Source organism: Trachurus trachurus, assembly GCF_905171665.1.
Source record: "Trachurus trachurus genome assembly, chromosome: 10".
Taxonomy (NCBI): Eukaryota; Metazoa; Chordata; class Actinopteri; order Carangiformes; family Carangidae; genus Trachurus; species Trachurus trachurus.
Window position 1 is genome coordinate 7209951 of NC_139894.1, and position 26336 is coordinate 7236286.

General features: G+C 39.7%; 4 protein-coding genes across 9 annotated transcripts; 1 reads left to right on the top strand and 3 right to left on the bottom strand.

Moving 5' to 3' along the window:
• Positions 1–1053: 1053 nt before the first annotated feature.
• spata4 (spermatogenesis associated 4) lies at positions 1054–3614 on the bottom strand (the record flags this gene model as incomplete). Its single annotated transcript, XM_083981185.1, has 6 exons — positions 1054–1106; positions 1294–1407; positions 1832–2049; positions 2468–2586; positions 2848–2977; positions 3511–3614. 6 exons carry the CDS (start codon positions 3612–3614, stop codon positions 1054–1056), a joined length of 738 nt encoding a protein of 245 aa, XP_083837311.1.
• Positions 3615–4505: 891 nt separating this feature from the next.
• On the bottom strand, positions 4506–10516 carry asb5a (ankyrin repeat and SOCS box containing 5a). 2 transcript variants are annotated; one of them, XM_083980540.1, is made up of 7 exons: positions 10282–10516; positions 8275–8354; positions 7368–7475; positions 6965–7115; positions 6480–6614; positions 5316–5507; positions 4506–5165 (listed from the first exon to the last, which is right to left on the bottom strand). In XM_083980540.1, the coding sequence occupies exons 1-7, from the start codon at positions 10484–10486 to the stop codon at positions 5038–5040; spliced, it is 999 nt and encodes a 332-aa protein (XP_083836666.1). In that variant the 5' UTR covers positions 10487–10516; the 3' UTR covers positions 4506–5037. The 2 variants fall into 2 exon arrangements, with proteins under 2 accessions (XP_083836666.1, XP_083836667.1); XM_083980541.1 differs by lacking the exon at positions 10282–10516 and adding an exon at positions 9235–10156.
• ctso (cathepsin O) lies at positions 6527–20608 on the top strand. Of its 5 annotated transcripts, none has more exons than XM_083980537.1 (10): positions 6527–6646; positions 8186–8333; positions 11934–12060; positions 12689–12794; positions 13067–13191; positions 15098–15265; positions 17091–17212; positions 18532–18695; positions 20148–20240; positions 20355–20608. In XM_083980537.1, the coding sequence occupies exons 2-10, from the start codon at positions 8326–8328 to the stop codon at positions 20387–20389; spliced, it is 948 nt and encodes a 315-aa protein (XP_083836663.1). In that variant the 5' UTR covers positions 6527–6646; positions 8186–8325; the 3' UTR covers positions 20390–20608. The 5 variants fall into 5 exon arrangements, with proteins under 5 accessions (XP_083836663.1, XP_083836664.1, XP_083836665.1 ...); XM_083980538.1 differs by lacking the exon at positions 6527–6646 and adding an exon at positions 6711–6809; XM_083980539.1 differs by lacking the exon at positions 6527–6646 and adding an exon at positions 7372–7878.
• tdo2a (tryptophan 2,3-dioxygenase a) lies at positions 20531–26076 on the bottom strand. Its single transcript, XM_083980534.1, has 12 exons — positions 25920–26076; positions 25680–25785; positions 25464–25554; positions 25085–25155; positions 24445–24572; positions 24148–24334; positions 23844–23951; positions 23600–23711; positions 23323–23380; positions 22633–22712; positions 22171–22261; positions 20531–21833 (listed from the first exon to the last, which is right to left on the bottom strand). The coding sequence occupies exons 1-12, from the start codon at positions 25952–25954 to the stop codon at positions 21680–21682; spliced, it is 1221 nt and encodes a 406-aa protein (XP_083836660.1). The 5' UTR covers positions 25955–26076; the 3' UTR covers positions 20531–21679.
• Positions 26077–26336: the final 260 nt, after the last annotated feature.

Consider the following 26336-nt stretch of genomic DNA (forward strand, 5'->3'; position numbering starts at 1 on the left):
TGAGATGTGGCTTCCACCACAGAGACTGTGATGAGCTCCTGCATAAATTTGCCAGCCTTTGGCCGGTGGCTGATTCTAGTTTCTTAGTATGCAGATTGAGAATAAGGTCTGCCTTTTTTTTGCCTCAGTGGTGCTAAAGGAGGGAAGATGAAGATCCAGTAATGGTTTAACTAACTCTGACTTGCATTTGAATACTTGGCACAGAGAGCACGGTGCACAGATGAACAGTAAGGTAAATATTTGATGATACATGCACTGGTTTGTTCTTTCTTTTTGTCAATGGTACACAGGCAGCAGTGAATTCCACTCTCCAAAGCCATTGAGAAGTCCGCCCATGACTCCAAGCTGCCACCTACTGGTGCAAACAGGAATAGCCCAATCATGAGGGTAGAGACAGTATCATTACATAAACGCAACAAACAGTGACGTAATCTGTCTTTGAGAACAAATTATACTTGTGTGGCTTATTGGTTAAAAATGAGTTGTGAATTACTGAGAAAATCAGCAATACATCAAGTCAAACACACACATATTACAATATTAAAGCACAGATCTCCATCCAGTTTCTTTAATAATTAACCCGAGAGGCTCTGACAGGCTGATGCACCTTTCTCTCCTTAAAGGAAACGGCAGCTCCACTCCATGTCGATGAGGAGCATAACTCTAGAAAAGCAGAAACAGAGTGGCTTCAGTTCAGCTGCAATTACACTCCTGGCTATAAATCAAATATATTAGCTTATGTGGCAGCAGTGGAGAAAATGACAAAACACAGTAATCTTGAGTCATTTACAAAATGAATTCACATTGTCACTGCACCTTAAATACAGCTTTCAAATGACATACTCCTCCAGGGGTGTAATACATGAGTGTTTGTGTTTCCCCATCTCAGTGAGAGTGTAAAAATGAGCGTGAAGCCATTATACTGTACATTGTGTTTGTTTTTTTCCTGAAAGCATCATGTGTGTCCAGCAGCAGCATAAGGAACTTAAATATTTTTGAAAAGCAGATGCTACACTGATGATAGATCCACTGTTTTTTCCCCCCAACATTGTTTCAAAGCTGAGTGACTGAGCCTTTCTCTGCTGCAACAGGCAGAATAGTTGATCCTTCAGGCAGAATAAAATAACAGTTAACTAAATGAGTTTTCTGCCTTTTCATCATTTTAACTGTCACCGTTTGCCAAAAGCCATTACAAACCGCTGCACCCAAATGATGCATTTCAGCATCGCCGTCATCAGATTCAATATACTCTGCTGATTACTGTTGAGAGAGAATGAAAGACTTGACACATACTTGATGTGGTGGCTCTAGATGAAGGGCTGTCAGAGCACTCATCATCAGCCGGGCTGGATGGGGAAAGTCTTTCAGTTGCCAGTTGACCCAGATTTGGCTTCACTTTAAAGCGTCCTGCTGTCACCCGAGCAAAGAAATTGTCAGAATTTGCCAAAGTCTGTCACAGTCTGGGAAATACGGCCTCAGAACTATAAAATGTCTTTGCCATGCTGTAAATCAAGCTGTTTTTTTTTTGTTTTTTTTTTTTACATCTAACTCAATATTCTCAGTTTAGTATGTCAGTAATATGTCGGGCTCCGCCAGCCCATGCGAGTTATTGCATCATTGTCATGACGAAGTACAGGGAATTAGCGTAATTTAATCTGACACACAGTGATTCAAATGTAGGGGGAAAAAATATACAGAAACTGTGATAGCACACTGTATTTAGCCTCCTGCCACCCCAAGTCTCCTAATTTCATTTATTCATGCAACTCAAGCCCGCGATCACATGGTATGGAGCACAAACAAGACATACATAAATAAGAAAACACCTCACCAGGATAGAGAGCTCTCTCTGCAGCTCTGAGCTCCAGGTGCCTGTGGAGGATGACATCTGCCTTCCTCTGGTTGGTGCTGATGTCGGGCTTAGCCAGGATCTCCGTTTTCCTCATGTTGCTCTTGATGGCTGTGGAGGCCGTGGAGCGGGCCAGCGGGGGCAGCAGCTCCTGGTACTCCTGGTCGGTGAAGTCTGACTCTGGGCCCCCAACAGCAAGACTGAGAAGGGGAGACTCGTGAATTATGTATGGAGCTATTGTTATATTTGTTAGGTTGAGACTGCTGTTGTACATACTCGGTCATGTTTTCACAATTTATATAGTTTAAAGCAGTAAAAAAACATTTTCTTTTCAGTTGCCCTGTGGTGTTGTTTCAGTTACAATACTAAGAAAGTGATGTGTGTATGTAATAATAGTAGTAAGTTAAATCTGAGAGCAAGTTACAGTTATAAGTGTTCCTAGGACGTGTATTGGCAAATGTCAAATCACAGTGATGTCTCAAAAAAAACAACACAGTGGGAAAATTGTTTGCTAATAACAGACCAATATCAGATCAAACTAAACAGTAAAAGAAAAAAGCATTTTTCTAATCTCCTAGTGTCTGTAATATACCATATTGATTGTTTATTGATCCCTACCTTCTGTTAGTTAAAATGGTATAAACGTCCTGGACCAACAGCTCAGCTGCTCCTGGTTTACAGTGAATGGTTCCATCAATAACATATTTCCTCAAGTGCAAATTCTGCTTCTGTAAAAACTGGAACAATGATCAGTTTCAGTAAGTATCTGACTCACAGTTAGGTTGTACTGTTTCAGATCCACCAAGTAAGTGTATTATTTTAGATAACTTTTTTAAATATAAAAATAAATCAGTGGCAGTATATTTTTGTGCAATTCTCATATGAGAGCATGGATTAGTATTAAATAGCCTCCTGTACACAGATTTCCTGCCACTTGAACTGAGTGAAGACATTTCTCCCCCCTCATTATAGTTCTTGACGTTTTCCTCCTGTCTCACCCGCTCTATCCGGCTCCAGTTCTTCTGCTTGGCAGACAGTGATGCTCCTTTGTCATAGAAGTGCTCTGGAAAGTCTTGGGGGTAATAATGAGAAAATATCTCTGCCACAAGGTAACCACTGGAAAAGTCCCTGGAAGTAAAAAAAAAAAAAAAAAAAAAGTTGGGAAACAGGCTGAGTATGTTTACCCTATGTGTAATGTGTAATGTGCATTGAAAGCACTTCTTCTACACTCCTAGTGATTAGTATAGTGATTAGACTAGTGTATTTATGCCACTGTCCTGTGTGGCTTTTGATGATCTTGATTATTCTCTTCATATTTTATTTATTTATATTTTATTTATTTCATTCCAAGTGACTTGTGTGTTTAAGCTATGTGAGGCCTGTCCAATAAGAAACATGGCAGGGTCACATGAGACATAGATGACTGATGGTGATGTAGTTGTATGTAGGTTAAAACTGGGTTGGATTTGTTTTAAATGTAACTTTTACATTTAAATGTATATTTGAGTTCAAATTTGTTTTAACTCTAATAGCTCTGTTGTTTTCAAACGTCTGCAATCAAGCTTTTCATCTAGACTATAAGTGTATTCCGGTTTAAACATGTCGACATTGAGGTGAATATGACACAGTCTGTTCTCTTGTTGTGAGTTTCACATCTTTACCTGCGCACGTTCCTTGGATAAACCGACAGCTCGAGGCTCTGCAGCCACTTCACCACTTCTCTCGGCAGTCCTGCCTTCCTGCTGGGACACTGTGCGTATGACATGTTTCTCCGAGCCCAAACCTTAAAAAACAATCTCCTTTATGTATAACAAGCACATTTATGGACTCTTTTTAAGCTTTGACCAACTCCTGAAGTTTCCTGAAGCCGACTTGTTTGTATCTCCATGACAACGACGCTCTTCTTTGCACCCGGTGCTGTGGTGGTAAACGTACTACGATAGCGATTTGCCGCCCTCTAGAGGACGGAGCGTGAACACAGCAAACATCCAATACATTCACTTCAGTGGTAGATTGACAACTCTTTATTTTCAGGAATCACCAAAATAAAATTTATAAACAGTGTGAAAACATTAAATAAATTATTTATAATGTAGTTGTCAGCAGGAATACATTTGTTTATTAACTGTAACTCCTCATGTGGATATATAAATGCAGGCTGGTGTCTGATCAGATAATACATGATGATGGTGCTTTGTGAAATAAGATAGGCCTTTAATAGGTGAGGTTATAATTACTGACATATACTGTGCACTATTAAAAACGTAAGATGTTCTTGTAGCTGCTTATAACTACAATGCATAGGCCTATTATAAGTCAGTTTGATTAAGGGGGGACATTCTTGCAAATAAATAAATAGAATTATTTCTTGTCTTATCTATCCATAGATATAATCAGAAATATCAAAACAGAGATATTTAGTAATCACATAGAATGACATTTAATTATGCTCCTATATTCATGTGATCATTTAGTTTATCATGTATTTTGAGAATGATAACATTATTAGCTAATAGAAACAAACGCTTGTGGCTCCACCCACTCTAATTCTCCTCTGTGAGATGTCATTACCCAGTAATCCAAACTTAAACTTGTCAAAAAAAGTTGTTTTGGGATTTTTTAAAATTACCAATACTGCACTTCTTATTTAAACGCCAGTAACACAGCCCACATGTGTATTTTGCAAAATGAACAAATTTTGGAATGCACTAAGTTTCAAACATTTATTTCAATCATCTATTTGTGTGCAATGCATAAATGCAAAACTATGAATTCCCATTAATTTATATTTTGTGTATTTCTGTGACATTATAATCTTATGTCAAGTTTCAAAGTGCAACTATGAAGATATCTTCTACACACCGCAAATCTGAATAGTAAATAAAGTGGATTTATTGTATTTTTTATAATATATCCAGGCCTGAAGGCTTCTTTTTTCAGTATCCTGCTTCACATTCATCCAGGTCTACACATCCAACATGGGACACAGGCCAGCACAACACAGCTTGGAGCTGTCAGCTAATCAGCGGCTGCTCTGTGTCTAATTTCAATGAATCATTCGCACTATGTTGCCTGGCAACTAACATTAAAGGTGAGAAGAGTTCATAGAGTTGATGTGCTGTTTGTGTCAAAGGCATCTAAAGTTCTGTAAGTCCCATTTAAGGCAGACAGGTTGGGTTGTTCTGATGTCATTGGTACTGCAGGTAGCTCCTTAGCCTGGTGGGCAGGGGCAGGTGGGAGAGAAGGTGCAGCCTGTCACGGCCGACGCAGCTCCTGATGCACTGACGACAAAGCTGGCTCAGCAGGCGTGGTGTAACTACGGAAAAAAAGAGACAGTGAAAAACTACTGAGGATGGTTGGAAGATTAATGCCTAGCAGCTCAGGTGGGGAGAAACATTTCTAGAACAGGGGTGAAAACAAAGGTCCAACACTGCATAAAAAAAACGAGTAAAAAGTCAAGCTGTACCTTCATAGAGCAGTAGGAAACCCTCCGTTAGACTGCTGGGAGGTGCCACATCCACTGGCCTCTGACACTCTGTGTTCCTGGCGTTAATGTCCGCACCAAAGTCCAGCAGCAGCTTCACTACGGCCGTGCAGTCTTTCTCTGCAGCTGCGTGTAGAGGCGAATCCAGAGATTTGCCTTTCTGTACGTTGGCACCTGGACAGAGGACAGTCAGACCACTTCAAAGTGAGACACTTCTGCTGTCACGTACCGGTACCTTGTTCGTTTCAAAGGTAGCGAGCAACAAGGGCCTTTACCGAATGGCTTCAGCTGTGGGCTACATGTGATTGCTGTGCCACAGTTGTTATGACTGGATTCTCCTTACATAATCTCTGCAGAGACTTAGTTGTGGAGAAACCTGACAAACTACTTTTGAGTGTTCAATTACACTGATGATTTATTTTGCCACAAAAAAAGAAAACTGTTTTATGTTAGAAATGTTAGAAATTTCTTTATTTGGATAAACCCCTTGAGATGTATCATCTCGTTTTCGAGGGGGTTCAAACGTATAGACCAACATGAACTCATCGAACAAACATGTTCTCAACAATACAGAAAAAACAGATACAACAAAAACAAACAAACAAAAAACAGTCCACAACAAAAGCAAACAAAGGACAAACCACAGATAACGACATTGGAACAATACAACCGAAGGCCACAATGGCCAACACTGAGACTGAGATAACAGTATATAATGATTACTATCAATTCACCAAATCCAAAAGGACATGTGTCTTCAGTGACATTATTATCATAGGTTAAATACAGAGTCATGGTCTAAAGGCCTTTAAAGTCTACTGTGCATACAGTATGTTTTTGTCTATCTATTTCCTTATCTGTGCACGTTGTGTTTGTGTGTTTTTACTCGTACGTGCCTGTCTGTGTGCAGGATTATGCAAAGAGTACTGAACTGCACCAAACTTGGCACAGGCCAGGGAAGAACCCATTAAATTCTGGGTCTGATCCGGATCGTTTACTGTGAATTTCTTTTTTTTTTTTTCTTTCTCTGAAGTCTGGTGTGTTTTGTTTGACATTGGCCTTGGCAGAACTCTGTGCCCTTCCAGTTCAGGATGTGTGCCTGTCTATATGGAGATGTTAAAGATCCACACTGCGCCGTGAGCTGACCTTCCCTCAGGAGTTTTCTGGCACACTCCAGCTCTTGGCAGACGCAGGCCGTATAGAGCGCTGTGCCCAGGTGAGGAATGTCCATGTCCACATCTGCCCCCCAAGTCACCAGAGCCTCCACACAACCGTAATGACCTGGAAGTAATGGAGCATGAAGACAGTAATCAGTGAGTGACACTGTGAGATTATTCTCCAAGCTGTCCACCGCGGTCATGTTGGGATTTACGTTTCGAGGCTGTTCGAAAGAGCTTTACAGCACAACAAAGGACACAAATACAGGATGAAAGACAGGATCAAGCATTTTGTTTTATTAAAAACAGATATTGCGAGGTAGGTAGTGTAATGTCAGGATATTGAACTGCCCAATCAAATATGGATAAAAACTCAAAAGTGGTTATGGAGAGAACTTTAATGAACTGTTTTCAACCTGATCTAACTTGTTGAAAACTTCCTGCTATAGGAGTTATTGGAATATTTAGTCCTACCTTTGCTGGTAGCTTCATGGATGGGTGAGGGATGATACACCAGACTCTGAGGTTTTGCTCCATTTTCTAGCAGGATTTCAGTGCACGCCACACTGCCCACTGTACAGGCGTTGAACAGAGCGGAGACTCCATCAATTGTAGAGGCATTGACCTGTAAACACATTTTCTTTTTTATTGTTATTTTTAGACCTTGTTTAACCATGCAGGTTGACTAATAGCAACAGCCTGAGGGGGACAGTTGAAGGGGAGCATAAACTTAATAGCTCTACAGTGACTGTAGATGGAGAAGAGGGGGCAGTGCACATTTGTTACCCTCTACCCGGATTTTCCCAGCCATGGAAATTACATTTGACCCGTGTGGTTTAGCAACATTAAAGAGCCATAAGGCCGATATGTGACTTACATTCGCTCCTGCATCAATGAGAGCTCGGGCACAACTGACATGGTCTCCAAGACAGGCCTCGTGAAGGGGTGTCACATGGTCTATAGTCAGGACATTCACATTGTGACCCTGCAAACCAAATCAAGCAGCCGCAGACCTTCAGCATGTTAAGGGCCATTGAGTAATACATGACCTTTGTCAACCTCTGTTGGCAAATCCTTGGAATTGCAAAAAAATAAAAAGATCAATAAGGCTTATCTCCTTTTTATGTAACAGACACATCCTCCTCGGCTACGGTTCTCAGTAACTGACAAACTATAAATTCTCAACAGTCACTTTTTAACAATAGAGATTAATGCGCTCGCTAATTAAAGCTCAGATCCAATAAAAGTCTGGTAAAGAGCTAATGAATCACCATGTAAAATACTGTAATGATATTGCCTCTTTGTCATGTGCTTGTCTGAGTTGAGAACAAGGCATTGTGGGGCTTTGTAGCTGAAATGGCTTGATCTCTTGTGGCACAGTCTTCCATGTGAGAGCAGCTGAAAATGCACATTACAGCGGAGATTACAATTTGAATGCATTCCCAGTTTCTCTCTGAAGTGCCTCACCATCCTCAGGCGCTAATGTATTTTGTGATATAACATCAAAAATATTTAAATTTCTGCCTTCATATATTATTGTTTAAAAGAAAAACGTACAGGGATATTTAAATCTAGCTAAAGGAAAAAAAAAATGCAGCCAAATGAATTCAATAAATCTGTGTGAGAGAGGTGAGCCCTGAAAACTCTGTGAAAAGCCCTGACCTTCCTCAAAACTTGTGTGTGTGTATCTGGCAGGTAATCTACTACAGGGACAGTTACAGCAGACCCCATGTGAACAGATGAGGTGTGTGCACATGGCTCCCAAAGGACTCTGTTCTACTCACCTGTAAAATGAGGGTCCTGAGAGCCAGGAGGCGGCCCTGACTCGCAGCATCATGGAGGGGTGAGCGGTCCGCCCAGGAACCTGTGATGGGAATAATAATTCAGTGATTGCCTCTAATTACATTTATTATAACGTAGTCTGTGCTTTTTTATTTTAAAACCATTGTAACACGATAATGGTAAGAAACTCTACAGTGCATAAAAACACACAAATATCCCATCTGCCCCGCAGTATTAATGTCAGCTTAGTACTTTATGTAGATATTTGCAGAAAATACTCCATGCTTTTTTCCCCTGGATTGTGACATCACTGAATATAACGGAAGATGAACAAAAAAGGCTTTATGTGCCAATGAAAAACAACTCAGAGTTCCCATGGGTTCTTGAAATCCTTTAAAGTTGTGTCTTTGAGGGGGAAAATAAGGCCTTGGAAGCTCTTTTACACTCATGAATAGGTGTTTCTGCTGCTCTGCTTGCACAATATATTGGTTTAGGAAAGCAAGAGAGCACAGTCTGCCATGACTGAAACATAGAAGATTTTAATTGTCATCTGTCATTTTTGAATTCTGCTACTTCTCATTATAAATTTCATTTTAATTTATTTTATTCATACTCATACTGATATTTATGTATCATCAAATATGTATCCAGTCTTATCTCACTATATACATTTATTTATTAATGGTTACAGCAGCTAATGATATCTGACCACCACCACAAATATATTTATCAAATTCACACTTTACCCTTTTACCCCTGGACATGCTTCATCTCCCACCAGTTAATGCATGGGGCCAAGTATCATTATGTGACTAATGGTACTTGAAATCCCTGATGCATTAAAATCAGCACATTCACAATCCATTTACAGTATATGACATATTAATGTAAACTTGACAAACTGACTGTAGTTGTAATGGGGAGAGAGAGATAAAGAAAAAAAAAACACTCCTTAAGCACACCTGAGTCAATGTCCAAAATAACAGCCGATGCGTTCCAAACATTTTTATCATCATTATCCTCTTCCTTCATTTTAATCATAATACATAGATTATAATCAATTTGATGTTTTCTTTTCAATTGCAATTGCATTCATGCAGCCTTTTTTCCCCCCCTTGACAGACACTAATTTGAAAAACAGATATAAAGCACCCGTCATCTTAACAGATTTCTTAGAACAAGGCGGAAGACCATGCCTACAGAGCTGTGACTAATAACCTAAGCTTGGCTAATTAGTATTCCATGGAGTGGATCCACTTTGAATGAAACATTCCCTTGAACGATAGCTACAGATTATGTTGTCGTCGTCGTCTCTCTCTCTCTTCCCCCAGAATGAGCCTTTTCCAAGCGCCCTGTCCCTGAGAATGTGGAGTGTTGTTTTGGTTGCTGTCTGAGTGTGAAAGGGTGCACCGCATAGCTGGGAATGGAAACTAGGGCAGGATGGGGGTGGTGAGGGAGGAGGGGAGGGGAGCGAAGAGGGGTGGGGGGGGTATCATGACTGTGTTCTATTAATACATTAGAGAAAAAGAGCTGCCAGCCTACAGTGTCTTCGTTTTAATATTGAATGTACAGTTCAGGGTTCCTAAGTAGCTATTAAGCTAATAAAAGGAAAGTAGGCTATCCTTCATATCTGCAGTATGTATTAATGTGACCACAATTAATGGCTCTTACACTGACTGGATTAGCAATGTGGTATTTATAGCTCATTTGTAAACACAGAAATTGTGTGTGTGTGTGTGTGTGAGTTTGAGTGAGTGGGCTCTACCTTTATTTGATTTTATATCAATATCAATACTTTATACCTATCCTATGACCTTACATTCTTAAGGTCAAACATGTATTTTGTTGTATGGTGTAAACACAGTGGCGTTGTGGCTACACTTACACACCATATTTTCCCTTAAACGCACACACATACACAGTGCAGTTAGTTGGAACAATCAAGGCCAGCTTAAGAAGAAAAACAACAAGTCTGTTATGGGCTTTTATGGTTTTGTCCGAGTACTCACTGTGCTGTTGATCGTAATCATAGAACTCTGCTGATATCCTGGCTGCCTCTTTGCGGTTCCCACGGACAATGTAGAAGTATGTCAGCAAGTTAAGAGAAATCTTAACAAAGAGCTTAAAGCAGAAGAGAGCCAAGATGCTGAGGTAAACATTGGACAACTGGGCCGTGAACGGCTTGTTGGTTAGCTCCTGTGTTGGGACTGACATTTCCTCTGGCACGTTACAGATGAGCTTTGGTTCTGATGAAGGCAGGATCAGATGCCACTCCAAAAAGCACAAGAGTAGCCTGCTTTTTCTCTCAGTGTACTCTACTGACTGGTTGGCTTGATCCTGACAACGTACCGGCTGGGGGAAAAAAATGCTTTGCAGCTGCTCCTGTGCCTGAGAGCAACCACTGCAATGCTATTGTACAGTGTGACTGGGAATGTGTGTGTGTGTGTATGTGTGTGTGGTCATAATTTCACTGTTACACCATGCCTGTTCCTGACGAAAAATGAGACATTTAATGTATTTTGTAAATTCTATCCTCTGAGTGTACTTAATTCTAGCTAATTGAGATTTTTTTTTTAAAATTCTAAATGGATTATAATAATTTAAATATTTGATATAAATATTATGAAAATTTATATCTGGCTAAACATGATTTTAAAAATGCATATAGCCTATTTGATTTCACAACAGTTTATTTCCAATTAAGAGAGAAATTACAGAAAATAACATTTCAATAGATTTAAAAGCAATTCATCATGTATAAACTATAATTGAAGATCAGAAGATAAAAAAAAATAAGATTAAAAACAAGGCATTATTGGGTACCAAGGTAAATAAAGCACAAAAGTCAATCAGACATCTGTGTTTACATTACACCATAAGTATTGTTTTTGAAATAATATTATAGTAATAATGGGGTTATTATTACTATTTATGAATCTGTGTTCAGCCGCTGTTGTATGTGAGACTTGCACACACGTATCATGCTGCTGACCTCCTTCTCTGTGTATTAGTATGGCATCCAGGTGATGTATGGCATGTGGAGAGCTCACTGAAGACTTGTCTCTGTTCCATAGACATAGCTGTTGATGTCTCTGTATAGGAGTTGACTGTTTGTTCATAAAGTCAGAAAGACTTGTGAAATGTTTTAGTTTTGTTATTTTTTATTAGTTAAAACTAATCTGACTGAGCCCTTCATACTTCCTGTCACTCACATATGTCTCTGATTAGTTTTGTTTCAGCTCAAAATTTACAACTTTGAAAGTTAAATTAAATGCATTTTATTTGTTGAACAACTTAATAGTCCTGTTATTTTGAAAAACATGTTGTGCCAGTTCCTTTGTGCCACATTTAATGCCAATGAGAACACTTCAGGAGTTGTTTGAATTGCTCGCACCTGTGAATTGTGTTTACATTTTTACTTTCTGTTTCTAAAGCGCCTCTGGGTCACTGCGCATGTGCCGAACTTTGACCTGCACCTTTTCCGCGAACATCTAAAATCTCGCACTTCCTCGTTTTGAATCCGTGTCGCGGCGTCTCTCTGAACCAAACCAGTCACAGTGGCTGGTCAAATGGGGGCCATCCAGCTGTCTGTGTCTGCTGTTTTAATCACCGTCTGCTCTGCCTTGTTTCCTCTGGGCTGTCAACACCAACACGGCGTCAGCTCGGTGCAGCAGACGCGGGAGAAGTTGAATGACTCTGCGGCGGATTTCGACTCGTTCAGGAAACAGTTTGACCGCCGCTATGAGGTCAACAGCGAGGAATTCAACCGGCGTCACGTCTATTTCCAGGTAACACATGTGGTCCGAGAGGGAGAGAGGGACAGAGACACAGGAAACAACTTTATTTACAATCCTCCACGCTCCAAAAACAAACGTCACTACAGACCACGCCCACTTATGCAGACCAGCGTGCTAGATTATCATTAACCAGAATTATATGTATTGATTTTAACCTGTATTACACTACGTTTTCAGCATTTAATCTCTTTTATCTCTTTGCAAATTAATAGTATAAATGTCAAATGACTGTGGTGGAGTAAAATGTACTCTTATTGTCTGAAATTTAGTTGAATTGCAGTGTTAATTTAAAAATAAAAATGGAAATACTCATAAAAATCTTGACTAAATATATATTAAAACATATTTTTCTCTCTTTTTTTTTGTTTCTATTCAATACTGGTTAGCCAACAGATACTACAATACAGATAAACCCTGACCCACATGTTCCAACAACAGTAGAAACACTTGCTGTGTTATGTAAGAGAAGATCATCTGTTCCCCTGCTCATTCTTATTATGCTATCCAAGTATATTTTTACCACTCCTCATCTCAATGACCAGAGTTGCCTCCATTCTTGTTGCTCCCCCAGTTAAAATCTACCACCTTGTAATATAGTGTTTTGTATTTTGTTTTGCAGGATGCTACAAAGCGACACGCATTCCTGAACTCATTTTCCACAGCACCGCAGTCTGCCAAGTATGGCATCAACTGCTTCTCTGATCTCTCACAGGAGGAATTCAGAGGTAGACCGAATTTTTGTCATATATCTTAAAGTCTGCAGGATCAGAATAGCTGCATGGACTCTATCTTTGTTAATTACAGCTGCTGGATGGGTTGTTAAAAAAAAATTTAAAAAAAATTGCTTCACTGTGACTTACTCATACTGGTCCAGTGGATTGTTTGAAACTGAACTGAGTGTGCTACCTACCAGATGACTGTGCTGAAACTGCATAGTCATTGTTTACATGAGTGTTTGTATCCAGGAGTGACTTTGAACTGCATCTGTTCTCCACAGATCTCTACCTGCGAGCAAACACTGACACAGCTCCCCTCTTCACTGGACGGGAGACAGAGGGGCTCCCGGCCAAATTTGACTGGCGGGACAAAGCGGTGGTGGCACCGGTCCAGAACCAACTCGCAGTAAGCATTACACAGAGAGATTAGATATCTAGTGTATAGACAGGCATACAGTGAAGGGGCAGAGGCACCATCTGGTTACGTCCAAACTAATCGATGTCTGTTTGTTTTTGTTTTTATTAAGACATTTTATCATTTCAAGGGAAATTATGCACTCAGAATGTTTTTGTTTTTTCAGTTTTTACATAACATGTAGATGTACACTAAAGTTCATGATTCGCAGCACAGGGAAGTTCAAACGAAATTGTTTAATTCATAAGTTTCGCAGGAGTTGTCCAACTTCACAGAAAAATCTAACATCCTGATTGGATGTGTGTGATTCTAACAGATAAAAGGTTAACACATAGAAACTTTTCCTCCTCAGTAGGTGAAAGTCAAACACGAGGTAACAGAGCGAGGTGTTTTTGAGTCAAGAGAGACTTTAGTCGTGTAAATGAAAAGAAGGTGAAAATGACAAACTAAGTAATTAAGTGTGAGTTTTTGCTCAGAGAGCGGTCTGGACCTGGGGACACATACAGGGACAGGGTTGGGGAGATGGAGATGGAGATGGAGCTGGTGCTGGTGCGGGCGTCCTCACAGGTTCACTCTGTGCTCTTTTTTGTCCTTTACCTCCTCGGTCGCTTCATTTGCCGGCGGGGATGATATTTATACTGTAAAACTGTTGTTCCTCAGGGAGAGACAGAGCCCATACAGGAAAAGCCGAGGCGATAACATATATTTTACTCACTTGAATTCAGGTAAGGCTTACCACTCCAGGGACAGGTGTCTTCACATGGCCACTCTCACCCATCACTCTGCTCAGCTGCAGTTTTTTCCTGTCCAGATATTGCCTTCCCCCACTCCTTTCTTTTTCCATGGCTCTTGTCTGTGAACCTGCCTGGGCGAAATTTCCACATCAGACAGATATGGATAGTCAGAGAATAAAATGCAGTACCACGCACAAAGACACAAAATATTAAGCCCCTCACATCTCATAAATTCAGCTTGATCCAGTTTTGCTTTCCCTTGATTCCACTTTTATGACTCAAGTGCATTTCAGCGCTTTCAAGGAGAGAGCAGATGGTCCTAATATTCTGTATACTCAGCACATACTTATCACCAGTCCAAGTAATAATGACTGATTTTGGTTTCAGTATTGATTTGAAGCCATCGGAGCAACAAAATATTGGATATTCTTTTCTTTTTTCTTTTTTTTTACATGCAGGGCTCAGTTTTTCATCACATTTATGGGAATTTATGCTGAGCAAGTGAACTAAACATAATCTGATGCATTAAATGTTGCACAGGAAAAACACACTGTATGTTTTCTCAATTTCAGCAAAGCAACATAACATACTGTATATCATATAAGGTAGTATAAGAGGAACTTTTGCTATTAACAGGACTCAGATGATCTTCAGCCTCGAAGCTTAAGTGCATTAACTGAATCAGAAATTAAGATTTTCTCTGGCCACAGAGTACCTGAGGAGTTTCTGTCAGTAGATGGCAGCAGAAAACAATTAGTCACAGTTCACCCAGACCGGCCAGATCATCTCACCTCATCACCATGTACATCAGCCGCACTCGCTGTAGAAGCCTGATCAAAAGATGTTTATTTTAAATACCATCATATCCAAAATTATAGTGATTATCTCTAATCTTTGAAGGTTAGTTGGTTCTTACTCACCATCCAAACTACATTTTAAATTGTATCTAAATTCTGTGTTGCCAGCAGGGTTGCAGAGGAGAGCAGTGTTCAATAAAAAAAAGAAAAATCTATTTGTCTCAGTGAAGTTTTCATTGAGAAAAACATTAAAATGAACAATAATTGTCCCCTCTGAGGAGTGAAAGATGAGCCGATATTTTTCTGTTTGAACAGAATAATTTCTTCTTTTGTTTTTTTCTGATTATCATCATGCTGTCTTCGCAGTGTGGGAGTTGTTGGGCGTTCAGCGTTGTTGGTGCCATGCAGTCGGTCCACGCTATAGGAGGCTCACAGCTGGAGCCGCTCAGTGTGCAGCAGGTTGTGGACTGCTCATTGAAAAACCAAGGCTGCAACGGAGGCTCTCCAGTTGCTGCGCTTAGTTGGTTAAAACAGGTATGATGATATTTCTACATATTATAAGGCCTTTAACATATTTCCAGTTATTGCATGACTATGACAATTGTATAATTAACAACACTTTTTCATAGGAGGCGCCATCATTCAAAGAAGAAATTATTTATTGAATGAATGAGTCTTAATATCAGAACACATGACTTTTTAATTCAAATAATCTCCAGTCTCTACTTCATAACAACACAACAGGACAACAAATGACTTTTAATAAATGTATCCTTAACTAGACTATGAAGCATAGGTTAAATCTAATGTGAAAACCCATCAGGATGAAAATGAAAATAAAATAAACTGTGTAATAGGTTTACAATAGAGGTACACAGCTAATGATTACTGTGTCTACAAATGAGATTTGATTTTTAAATATCGTTAGATTCTCAAATTAACCCAGTAATACACACAATATTAAGAGTGGCTGACTGTGAGTTACACTGCAGCTGGAGACCTTTAGCTGGAACCAAAGCTGCTGATGTTGTATTTGCTAATCTTCAATGGTGGAATTTCCCGGAGGCGTCATGTGTTACCAGGGAAACGGATTCTACTGGTGTCTTTCAGCAGTTTCAGCCTCGGTGAAATTAGCCAGCGGGATTTCTGTCTGGGCCACTTCATTGTGGATTTCGTCGGAGGCTTCTCTGCAGCCGGCCGTGGGCCGACCAGATGATCTGCCAGCCCGATTTGTGGGTTGATGCAAAATAAAAATCAATGCACTTAACATTTGCTGCAGGGTTGTCAAAAAAAATGGTCAGAAATGAAATCCAGACAGTGATAAAATAGTTACACCTCAGCAGTTTGTTATGGGAATGTTACTTGCAGCTATGGAGAAACAAAGAGTATGGACGAATTGAAGTTTTAGAAATGAAGTGGAAAACAATGACCTGTTGGCGCAGGGCCAAGCCCAACAGCTATGTAGAAAAAATGGCAAAAAGTGATCACAACTGTTTTAACCACTGTGGGCTGGTGCATGTTTCAGAGACTCAGTTTCTCCTCTCTTCTAATCAATTGCAGATATTACACAGCAGTCATATGATTTTAACAGTAATAATAAGGACTTTCTGGGCCCCTGTAATATCTGTAGGATGCCTGCAGTATGAAATATTTGGTCCTGAGATGAACATATTACATTTCTGTCATTTCGTGTGGGGAAAAAAATCTGGGACCAGCTCATTACACAGGTCGCAGAATAGTCAGATATTTAATTTTATATTTCTCCTCAGATCTCTTTTTGAAAAGATGAAACTACAGCTGGTTAGTAGTCAGGACCTTAGTGTTATTCTGTGCTTGAGTGAGATAGAGAGTTCTGCAGGTCTTACCTCTTATATAAGTGACAATCACATACCAGCTCAGACACAGCCTTATTGTTACATTATGGAGATTCCAAGTATTTTCTCCCCTTTATTTTCTTTGATGTGCTAAATGTAGCTCATGCGTTTGTGAGAGAGGGATTTGTTTCTATAAGTCAGTTTCATACTTTAATGTAGGAAAGAGTCGATTCTGGGTCCATAACAATTCATGTCTTCACTATGAACTTATTCAATGACTTGTGACTGATGACTTCATACACAAAAGAATTCCTGCCTCTATAAAGTGACTGTTTATGAAAGACGACTGTGTTGCATAAAATATATTTAAAAATGATATATCGTCATGTATTTTAATTGGAGAGAGAATATGTCGCGGGAGTTCGCAAAATATGATTTGCGCTCCCTATAGTTCATACACCAGAGTCTGTCATAAACAAGATGAATGGATATTTTTGTATTCAGGGAACACACTCAACTGAGATTAACCATTATTTTCTTTCTAGACCAGAGTGAAATTGGTGCCTCAGTCTGAGTATCCCTACAAGGCCAAGACGGGAATCTGCCATTTTTTCTCCCAGTCACATGACGGCGTCGCTGTGAAGAACTTTACTGCACATGACTTCAGGTAAAAGACACATTTTTGTAGGTCGTCCAGGAGCAATAAAGGCTAAAAATTAACGCTGGCTGCTATATCTTGGTTAAACCACATGTAATTTTAATGTGGTTTTCATAAAAGCACCAAGGACAGAGGAGAGAGGGGAAGGGGATTGGCCGTGCGCAATGACAGACCAGAGTGTTTACTGTGTCAACACAGACATGGATTGCTCAGTAGCTCAGAGGTTCTTGACTCTGGGCCAGTTATTTTTGCCTAAAGCTTATTTAGAGGTAAAGTGAATTCAGATCCTCTGTATTTAATATTGAAAGGACTCTGACTCACACTCATGAATATGTAATGTCAGTTTTTTTTCTTTCTTTCTCTCTCTTTAGCATAGTACTGTATAGCTCTAGCTCACATCAGGGTTGTTTTTCAGAGCTGATGGAGATTTCATAGTCTTCTTTCCTTTTATTCAATACAACTCATATTAGATATAGTGTTTCATTTATACAGTTAATGAATATAAAATACCTATCATCATTGTATTTTTTTTTTTAGAAATATACAGGAAAAAAATAGGAAAGCAAAGTGAAGATGTCAATGTCATGCTTCTGCTATTCTTCTTTCCAACAACCATCTGACCTTTCACATGACAGGGGCAGGTCAGAGGGTATAGGTTTTCAAACAGGACCAGAGTGCAGAGCCGCGGAGTTCATGAAGCCGTAGGAAGTGGCCACTTGTTCAAGAGGGAGCCTCAGGGGGTCACAGTGATGTCTTAACCTTCCAGATCTTTATCGCTGCACAGCAAAAACAAAACATGTTAATAGAGTTTCAACAAGACAAGCCTCCCCCTCAAGATGATTGTAATGCAAAATGCCTTTATTCAATATAGTTTTGGCACCGACTCTCAGCTCCGCGACCCCTCAGCGCCCCATATGTCATAAGCCTGGCAGAAGAGGGTATCACAGCCACCCCCAGTGGGAACTGTCTGGTGGCAAGGACAAGATGTGGTGACACAGGATGCCTGCATATGTCATAGAGAATGAGGAAAAAAGCAAATTTTGTCAATGAGAAAATATCTATGCAACAAATGTTAATAAACTGATGCACAAATGTGACGAGGAAGAGGAGAGATAAGAGACAGAAGATGGTAAAAAGATGCAAAATATATAAATGAATAACCTCAATATTATCCTTAAAGTGCATAGCCTGCTACATCCCTGACCATCTTTCAATGTGACTGCAGGACATCTTACATAATAACCCTTTAAAAAAAGAAAAGAACTGTGTAATCACAAGGCCACACAAGCTGCCAAGAGTACAGTGTTGTTTTTTTTTCTGTTTGTCAGTGGTCAAGAGGAGGCAATGATGGGTCAGCTGGTGGAGCGAGGTCCTTTGGCGGTTGTGGTGGATGCTGTCAGCTGGCAGGACTACCTGGGAGGGATCATCCAGCACCACTGTTCCAGCCAATGGTCTAATCACGCTGTTCTGGTTGTTGGATACGACACGACTGGTACACACTGCCGCCGCACTGACATGACACAGAATTGCAATTCAAGAAAAAAACCCAACTGATTTTACTTGAAGCTAATAGTTACCTTTTTTTAAGGCCAAGAAAGTTTCACCACCCCAGGGTTTGTTGGAAGTAATTTAAAAAGCAAATGCACTTGGCAAGTATTTTAGGGAGAAATATGCCACTCGTAATCAGCTTTAATCACAAATTGCTTCAGTAACAGTGTCTCATCCCCCCTAATTAAGAGCTAAAACAAAAGTGGAGAGAACAAGGTATTTTAAGCCCTTTAGCTAACTCTTGTGTCTTCATGTTATAATTTACTTATATCAAATGAACAATCTGCCAGTGAGGTGTGAGTTTCTTGTTTCTAGTAAAAAATTAACAAGCCTTCATTTTGTAATTTACTTAATGTGGTCCTAATGTGCTGAAGTTGTCAGCGCTTGTATGGCAAATTCTTTTTTTTTTGATACTTTTTATTTAGTATTTTCAGTTTAAGAGAAAACAAGTTAACAACAAACTGTCAAGAAAATAAAACAAAAACACAGATGGAAACATGGGGCTCCTCAGTTGAAAGACTTAGATATAATGTCCAGTGTCTTTACTTGTTAGTGTGTAGCGTCCTCAGTTGTTTTGATAAAAGCAGTCCATTTCTCCCATTTCCTGGGAAAGGTTGCTCCTCTAGATCGGAGAGAGAAAGTCATCTTTTCCATTAAACACATTTCTTTCACTTTGTCCATCCATTGGTTGATGCTTGGAGACTCAGTTTTATACCAGCATTTTGTTATAACTTTTTTTTACAAGCCACCAACAGTATTTTACACAGATATGCATGGTAATTTCTTCTTTTATTTTCTTAATTTCTAACAAGTTGTGAAATGTTTCTGTAATTTTTTAAGAAAGATAAGAATTTAAATCAGAATCTAACCCGTTATTCAGATTTTTTCCCCCAGTTTCACATTGTTTATGTTTATTTATTTTATTGTTTTTGCGTTTTAGTGCGTCAGCTTTAACCTTCTCCATGCCCTGTTGTTCCTCTTAAGTACACAATGACCTGCCGAGTTGGTAAACATCAGACTCGTGTGTGTTCGTCCTGACGTCATGTTGCATGATTTCTAAGTATAGAAGTTCTGATCACTTGGACGGTTTCCTCCTGATGTATTTTATCATGAAATGCAAAATCACTGTGAAAACTTGAGTGTGTTTGTTGTGTGTTCTCAGCCATGACACACAGTGGCATTTCATATTTTCCATCATTAATTATTACACACACACACACACACACACTCGCGTTTTGTGGGTATTGCACAAGGATGTCAGTTATTATGTAAGGGTTTAAAGTGGTTGCAGCTGCAGTGTACACAAAGACACACACACTCACACTCACACACACACCACTATTGCTCCTTTACCCTGTAAATAATTCAATCCTGAAATGCATGTTGTCGGTCTTAGGGGATATTCCATACTGGATTGTGCAGAACTCCTGGGGAACCACATGGGGGAACGAGGGTTATGTTTACATAAAAATTGGCGACAACATTTGTGGTAAGTGTGATCTTTGCTTCTTTTCATTTTCCGCTCGTATCTTCCTTCAGTTTGTGTTGCTCTGCCCACTATCCCCTCAGGCATTGATGCGTCTTTCTTTTTTTATCTTCCCAGGTATTGCAGATTCTGTGGCAGCAGTCTTCCTTTAACAACAACACCGTGTATATTTTTGTCAGTGTCACTGTGTTTGTGTGAGTGAGTGAGTGAGTGAGTGTGTGTATGTTTGTGTGTGAGAGTGTGTGGCTCCTGGCTGCCAAAATTGAAATCAGTCATCTGTTTTCCTTCAAGTGTCACTTTAAAAACATTTTTTATTGAAGTGTCACCATCTTGCATCACTAAAACAAAATAAATCTCTTCATATGTTGATACATGTTGGGTCATGACTGAGCGATTAACACACACACACACACCACTGCAAAACTAATAACAAGAATAAAGGCACTGTACAAAATATGTATCTGTTTAAATATATACTGTAGATACATGTCATGGGCAATATAACTCAAGTTCATCTATACAGAGATCACATAATCACTGCATAAATACATAACAAAATTAATTTAACCATATAGAATACTATACAAAACACTTCTACAACAACCACATTATTAACATTATGTACAAATGCTATGCTTCCCATTTCATATGTCTGCGGTAACGTTGTACAAATTGTCTTATTATAGATACTGACATTGATTTGTTTACACAGAGGTTTGCACCTATACCACATCTCATTAGTCTGAAATAGCTCCATCTCTGACACTCTCCCCCTCCCCACACACTCCCATGACAGATGATGCATTTGTAAAAACTCACCGGCAGTTTGATCACTGCTCTCACCGATCCATTTGCTTTCAGGTCAGTTGCAGAGAATTAGCATAGTTTTTTTTTTTATTGAGAAAACATCTAAAGCGAATCTTATCAAGGAGCCATCTGCTATATTTTGTGACCGGTAGGGATTAGAGATCAGAGTAAAATAGTTTTCTACGGACGTTTGATTGATTCAGGGTCAAACGCTGTGTCACAGGATCTGTAGCCTGATGTAAATAATAAACCAGTAATTCTCTGTTTTGTTCTGTTTTCCTCCTCATCTTTAGCAAATTTGATTTGTTATTAGTGTCACCAGTTTTAACCTTTGTTTGCTTGAAAATTTAAATATACATTTTATATCCTGTATTTTGGTGTTTTACACTGTCAACCACTTTGCCTTCATAATAATGTGTAATATTTAGGTACTTTGTGGTCAAACAGATTGTATTTAACACTTCCCTCATTCATTTCTTGAGAGAAAGAAAAAAAAATATTCACTGACCTGTGTGCATATCTTAGACTGAAACATAACCTATCCTTTCAACTAAATGTGTGTTTCTTTCCTTGTTTTTCCATTAAAACTTTTCAGGTGCTCAAGTGATCCGCAGTTGTGAGGTGGTCTGCCGACTCTAGTCCGAGTCTTCGCTGCTGCAGTAGGAGCTGTCGCAGCACTCGGCCATGTACAGGAAGGTGTGGACATTGGGATTCAGCTTGGGCACCCAGTCCCGAGGCACCAGGAATGTGGCCAGGTTGAACAGATCCACAAACACTTTGTAGCGGTCGCTAAAGGGAAAGAAGATGATTTAATATTTAAGTCATGCACTCTTTGAATATAATTAAACATCCGTCTCAAATAGCACTCTGAAGGACAAAAAGCTAAATTAAACTGCTGCAAAGATTTAATGAATAGTATTGAATAAAGAACCTGTGTTGTAACTCCCTCGAAATGAACTCTAAATACAGTTTGTGCATGTCTGGATGAAGAGACCATATGACAGGTAATTTAGATAAGCACAGAGCAGCAAGTATCCTGTCCTTACCTAAATTAACTCTGAAGTGTTTAAGATACTCGAAATGTAAAGTGTTTTATCAGTGGGTTAAAGTTTACAGCGGACAATACCTGACAGTAGATCTCAGGTAGTGGTAGCCAGATGAGCCCCCTGTGCCGGCCTTGCTGCCAATCATACGATGCACCATGCATACGTGATTGTCTGAAAACAAAAAGACAGAAACATTCAACATGACATGAGCGTTGTTTTTCCCTCTGCATGTTTCATTTGAGCTATAAATTGTTTGGACGTAATTGAGGCAAAGATGAGTTAAAAATGTATTTGTTGGGAATAGGTTGTCGGATTGATCAGCAGGCGTGGAGGATGATATCCGATTCTCCTGCCTCGGAGGTCGTGAACCAACTTTAGTTCTGTAAACTTGCTCAACCTTGCCTTTGGGCAAAAAAACACTAAAGCACAGTTTTCCTCTAGAAATTAGTTTGTTGTTTTTTTTTGTTTTGTATCGTTATTATTTTATCTCCTGCATTTTTCTGTTTTGAATCACTGGGGCCTAGAGTTGCTGTTCTACTTACATCTCCATTTTGTCATCAGAGTGTCGATGTCCATGAGGGATGTGAGCAGCTGGAAAGGAACCTGGAACCTGGGCTCCTCCCTGGAAGGTAAGAGAGGATTTTGGAGAGTTGAGAAAAGGTGATAGTGATGCATGAAGTGGTTCATGGTTGGTGTTGATAGCAGTTGTACTACAAGAGCAACTATTGCCTATTCAATACCCACAATGTCATTAACATCCTAAACCCTGGAGTTTCACGTTCATTATCACCTTTCAGTGACTGTCATATGACTTTTTACTCTCGCTGAGTCTTAATGAGCGTGGTGACGTTACATCTTTACCACGGTGGTTTTAAAAAAGCTGGTTACCACACCTTTGAGCTAAAACTGCCAAAGACACTGTGAGGAAACAACACAAAGAGTCCAACTGCCGGTGTTTTACAGCTGCTAGATATCACCCGACCTCGGTGGCTGACAGAGTATTAAAAAAAAAAGAAGAAGGGATGTGACATGGGGATTTTAGTGCCCCTGCCTCAGGGATCACAAGTGCTCTTAAGCAAGATGTTAAGACCCTGAACCGTCTCGGAGAAGTTAACTTTATTAATCTTTATTATAACATTGTGAATCTGAAGCAAGCGTGACATGGATACACTGTGTCAGCAGAGTTTTTACTGGACTGCTGAAGGTAAGAAAACGCTGTAAAAAGCACGTACCTGTAGAAATAGATCATCAAAGCGCCTTGTAGAGCCTTGTAAGACAGCCGCCTCTCACCTGGTTAGAAAAGTAGAAAATATATTAAGTGAAATTAATATTTCTTTTATTCGTGTAGTTCTGTGAGCGAGAAAACTAAATGCTAAAGCTGACAAAGTAATTAAAATAAAGTACAGACCCACTGTTCAAAGCCAGACCACAAACAAATCTATGAGCCCTTGACACCAGAGGGATGATTCAGTTAATTGGACAGATTTTCAGTGTGTGGAGAGCGCTCACCTTTGCTAAGCAGATGGTCGTGGCGCTTTTCATCAAACAGAGAAGTGAAGAGCTCGTTCTGTTTGGCCAGCTCATCCATCAGTTCCTCTTTCTCCTCAGAATCTGTCACTTTCTTTTTCAGACAACAACAACAACACCAACAAACCCATAAATAAAAATACAGTCTCTTGTCAATCATCTGTGCACTCTGGGGAGGGCGGGCGGGGGAAAGTTTTTCTTCTGAAAGTTGGGAGTCGTCTCTTACCTCGATTTTCTCTTTCTCTTGATTCAGCCCATCAAATATATTGATTTCCAGCCTCTCCCAGAAATTGAATCCATCCACCTCCAAGCCAGGAGTTCTCTCCAGCCACTCCTGAGAAGAGCAACCCAAGGTTTTTTTTCATCATATTTCTATCCAGTAGCACAAGAGCTAATTCACAGTGAGAAACAGCAATAGAAACATTAGAAAAACACAGGTGTCCACTGCAATAAAGTGATCCCTGCTTGGAGGAACTAAACCTAAACACTGATGAACTGATAAGCAGGTTGTTTATGGCTGTAGGCCTTACCTCCACCAGCTTTAAGAGTGTGGGCTCCTGCTCAGTGCTGAGCAGCAGCTCACTGTCATGACCCTTGAAATTGTCCCTGTAATGACGCCTGTTATAGGGAACCCTCAGGTTGTCCGGGACCCCGATTTTGTTCTCCAGCAGCCGAAACTGAAGGCTTTGGAAGCCTGAGGCGGGAGACAGGTATTCCCTGCAAATACGCACACACAAAAGTCAGCGTACTACGCACACACACTCTGCAAAAACTGAGTGCATCTCATAAATCTTTTAGCGCTGAAGGGGAGATAGTTCTAAGCTCACCTAAAGTCAAAAAAGTCCAAGGCTGTCATTGTTTCCAAAACCGAAAACTGGTCGACCAGCAGCCTGAATATCATCACGATCCTGTGGATGCGAGTGTTGACTTTGAGCATGTTGCGTTCATCTCGGACCTGGAGGGAAAGTGAGATGTTTAGGGAAATTATGACTAATCATATAAAGCTTGTTAGTACTTGTCCTGAAACCGAGGGAGAAAAACAAATCTAATTACTGAAATAATTAGAGTTTCTGACTTCTGCTAATTTCAATTTAGAACATCAGCTTGGGCGATGAACAAAACTTCTTATTTTCCCAGACTGAGATCCAGAGCTAGACTGACTGAATAATTCCTATTGAATAAAATGTTCTCCTCCACTGAGGTGCTAAGAGGTCTGACTAGCATAGTGTTATCCTCTCTCTGGTGATTTTGTTAAGTTATTCTACTTCATGATTTCTTGTTCTGAGCAGCATTCAAGGTCCAACTGACAGTTCACATCTAAAAGGTTTGAAATTAGTTACAAAATGCTTTTTGCTCCAGGCTCATCTTAGAGAATGAGTACTGCAACACACTAAAATATATATATTTTTTGTTTGCATTCAAGTTTTTTTTTTAATGAATTCAATCACATAGGCTCAGAAAACTTACATGTCCACTGATGAAGATCTCTCGCACTGAATCAAGTTCAAACAGAATCTGTTTGAACCACAGTTCATAGGCTGAATAAAAGACAAAAAGTTGCATTATGAACATTTAGTGTAGTTTTACGTAACCAAAAACACAAGTGAACACAACAAGTTATTTTCCTAAACTTGTGAAAAATCTGCTTCTTGGTTGTTATCACTTGTTGTTGGAGCAGTTTCACTTTTTCTCAAGTGAATTGCCAAAGATTCAAATATTTATGTATATTTTTACACAGCAACACAACAGAAATATAGACTAAATATAGATTAAAATAGTAATTTTACATTTGAGGCCATAAGAAAACAAAACAAAACACTTCTTTACTATACACAGCTAGTTTTACCTTGATGGGTGACAATGAAGAGGTGCTCATCATGGATCTTATTCCCCTTTACTTCACTCTGCAGCAGCTGGGCTGAGACTATTTTGTCGAGCTGAGGGTTGGAAAGAAAGAAACCTTTTGACTCACTTCAATACAAATTCAAATCCCACTAATCTCTCATTGAAAACGCCAGGCACAGAGAGTGATGCTCGGATGATGATCGGTGGTGTTTTCTACCTGCAGATAGTCTCCATAGATGATTCCTCCTTTGCTGGCCTTGTTAACCCCTGACTGAGCGTCATCCTCATTGTCCTCTGAAGCTGGAGGCTTGTTTTTGAATAACCTGCAGTGAAGAAAGAAATGACCTGCTGTTTCTCCTGGATTTTAACTAAAGCTGGTAAACTGAAACAAACATAGAAAATAAAACAACCAAAGTCCTTGGACCCTATTGTAGGTGAAATAACAAATTGTACGTACAAATGCCTCTTCTCAAAGTACGGACATCCACTCATGACTTGTTCCAAATGCAGCTGTAGTAAAAGATGTGTTCTTTCTTCCTCCACTAATATTTACTAAAATTGTGTTCAAAGCAATCCAGATTTTTAAAGACTGACCTCATCCAATCCCTCATGAGGATGTGGTCACCATCCGGCCCGCCTCTATTTGCCCCATGTTTACCTTGAACCGGGACCACCTTCTGGACTTTGCTTGAAAGAACGGTCACAAGACACTTTTCAAATAACAAAATGGACAACAACAAATGACCGATACATACTGTATAACTCGTATAAATCTTTTTGAATGGATAATAACTCGTACTTAAAAGAGAGACATTGTGTATTCAGGAAACTTTTCTGTGAACTTTGTTGTTGGTCATGGAGTATCTTCTGTGTT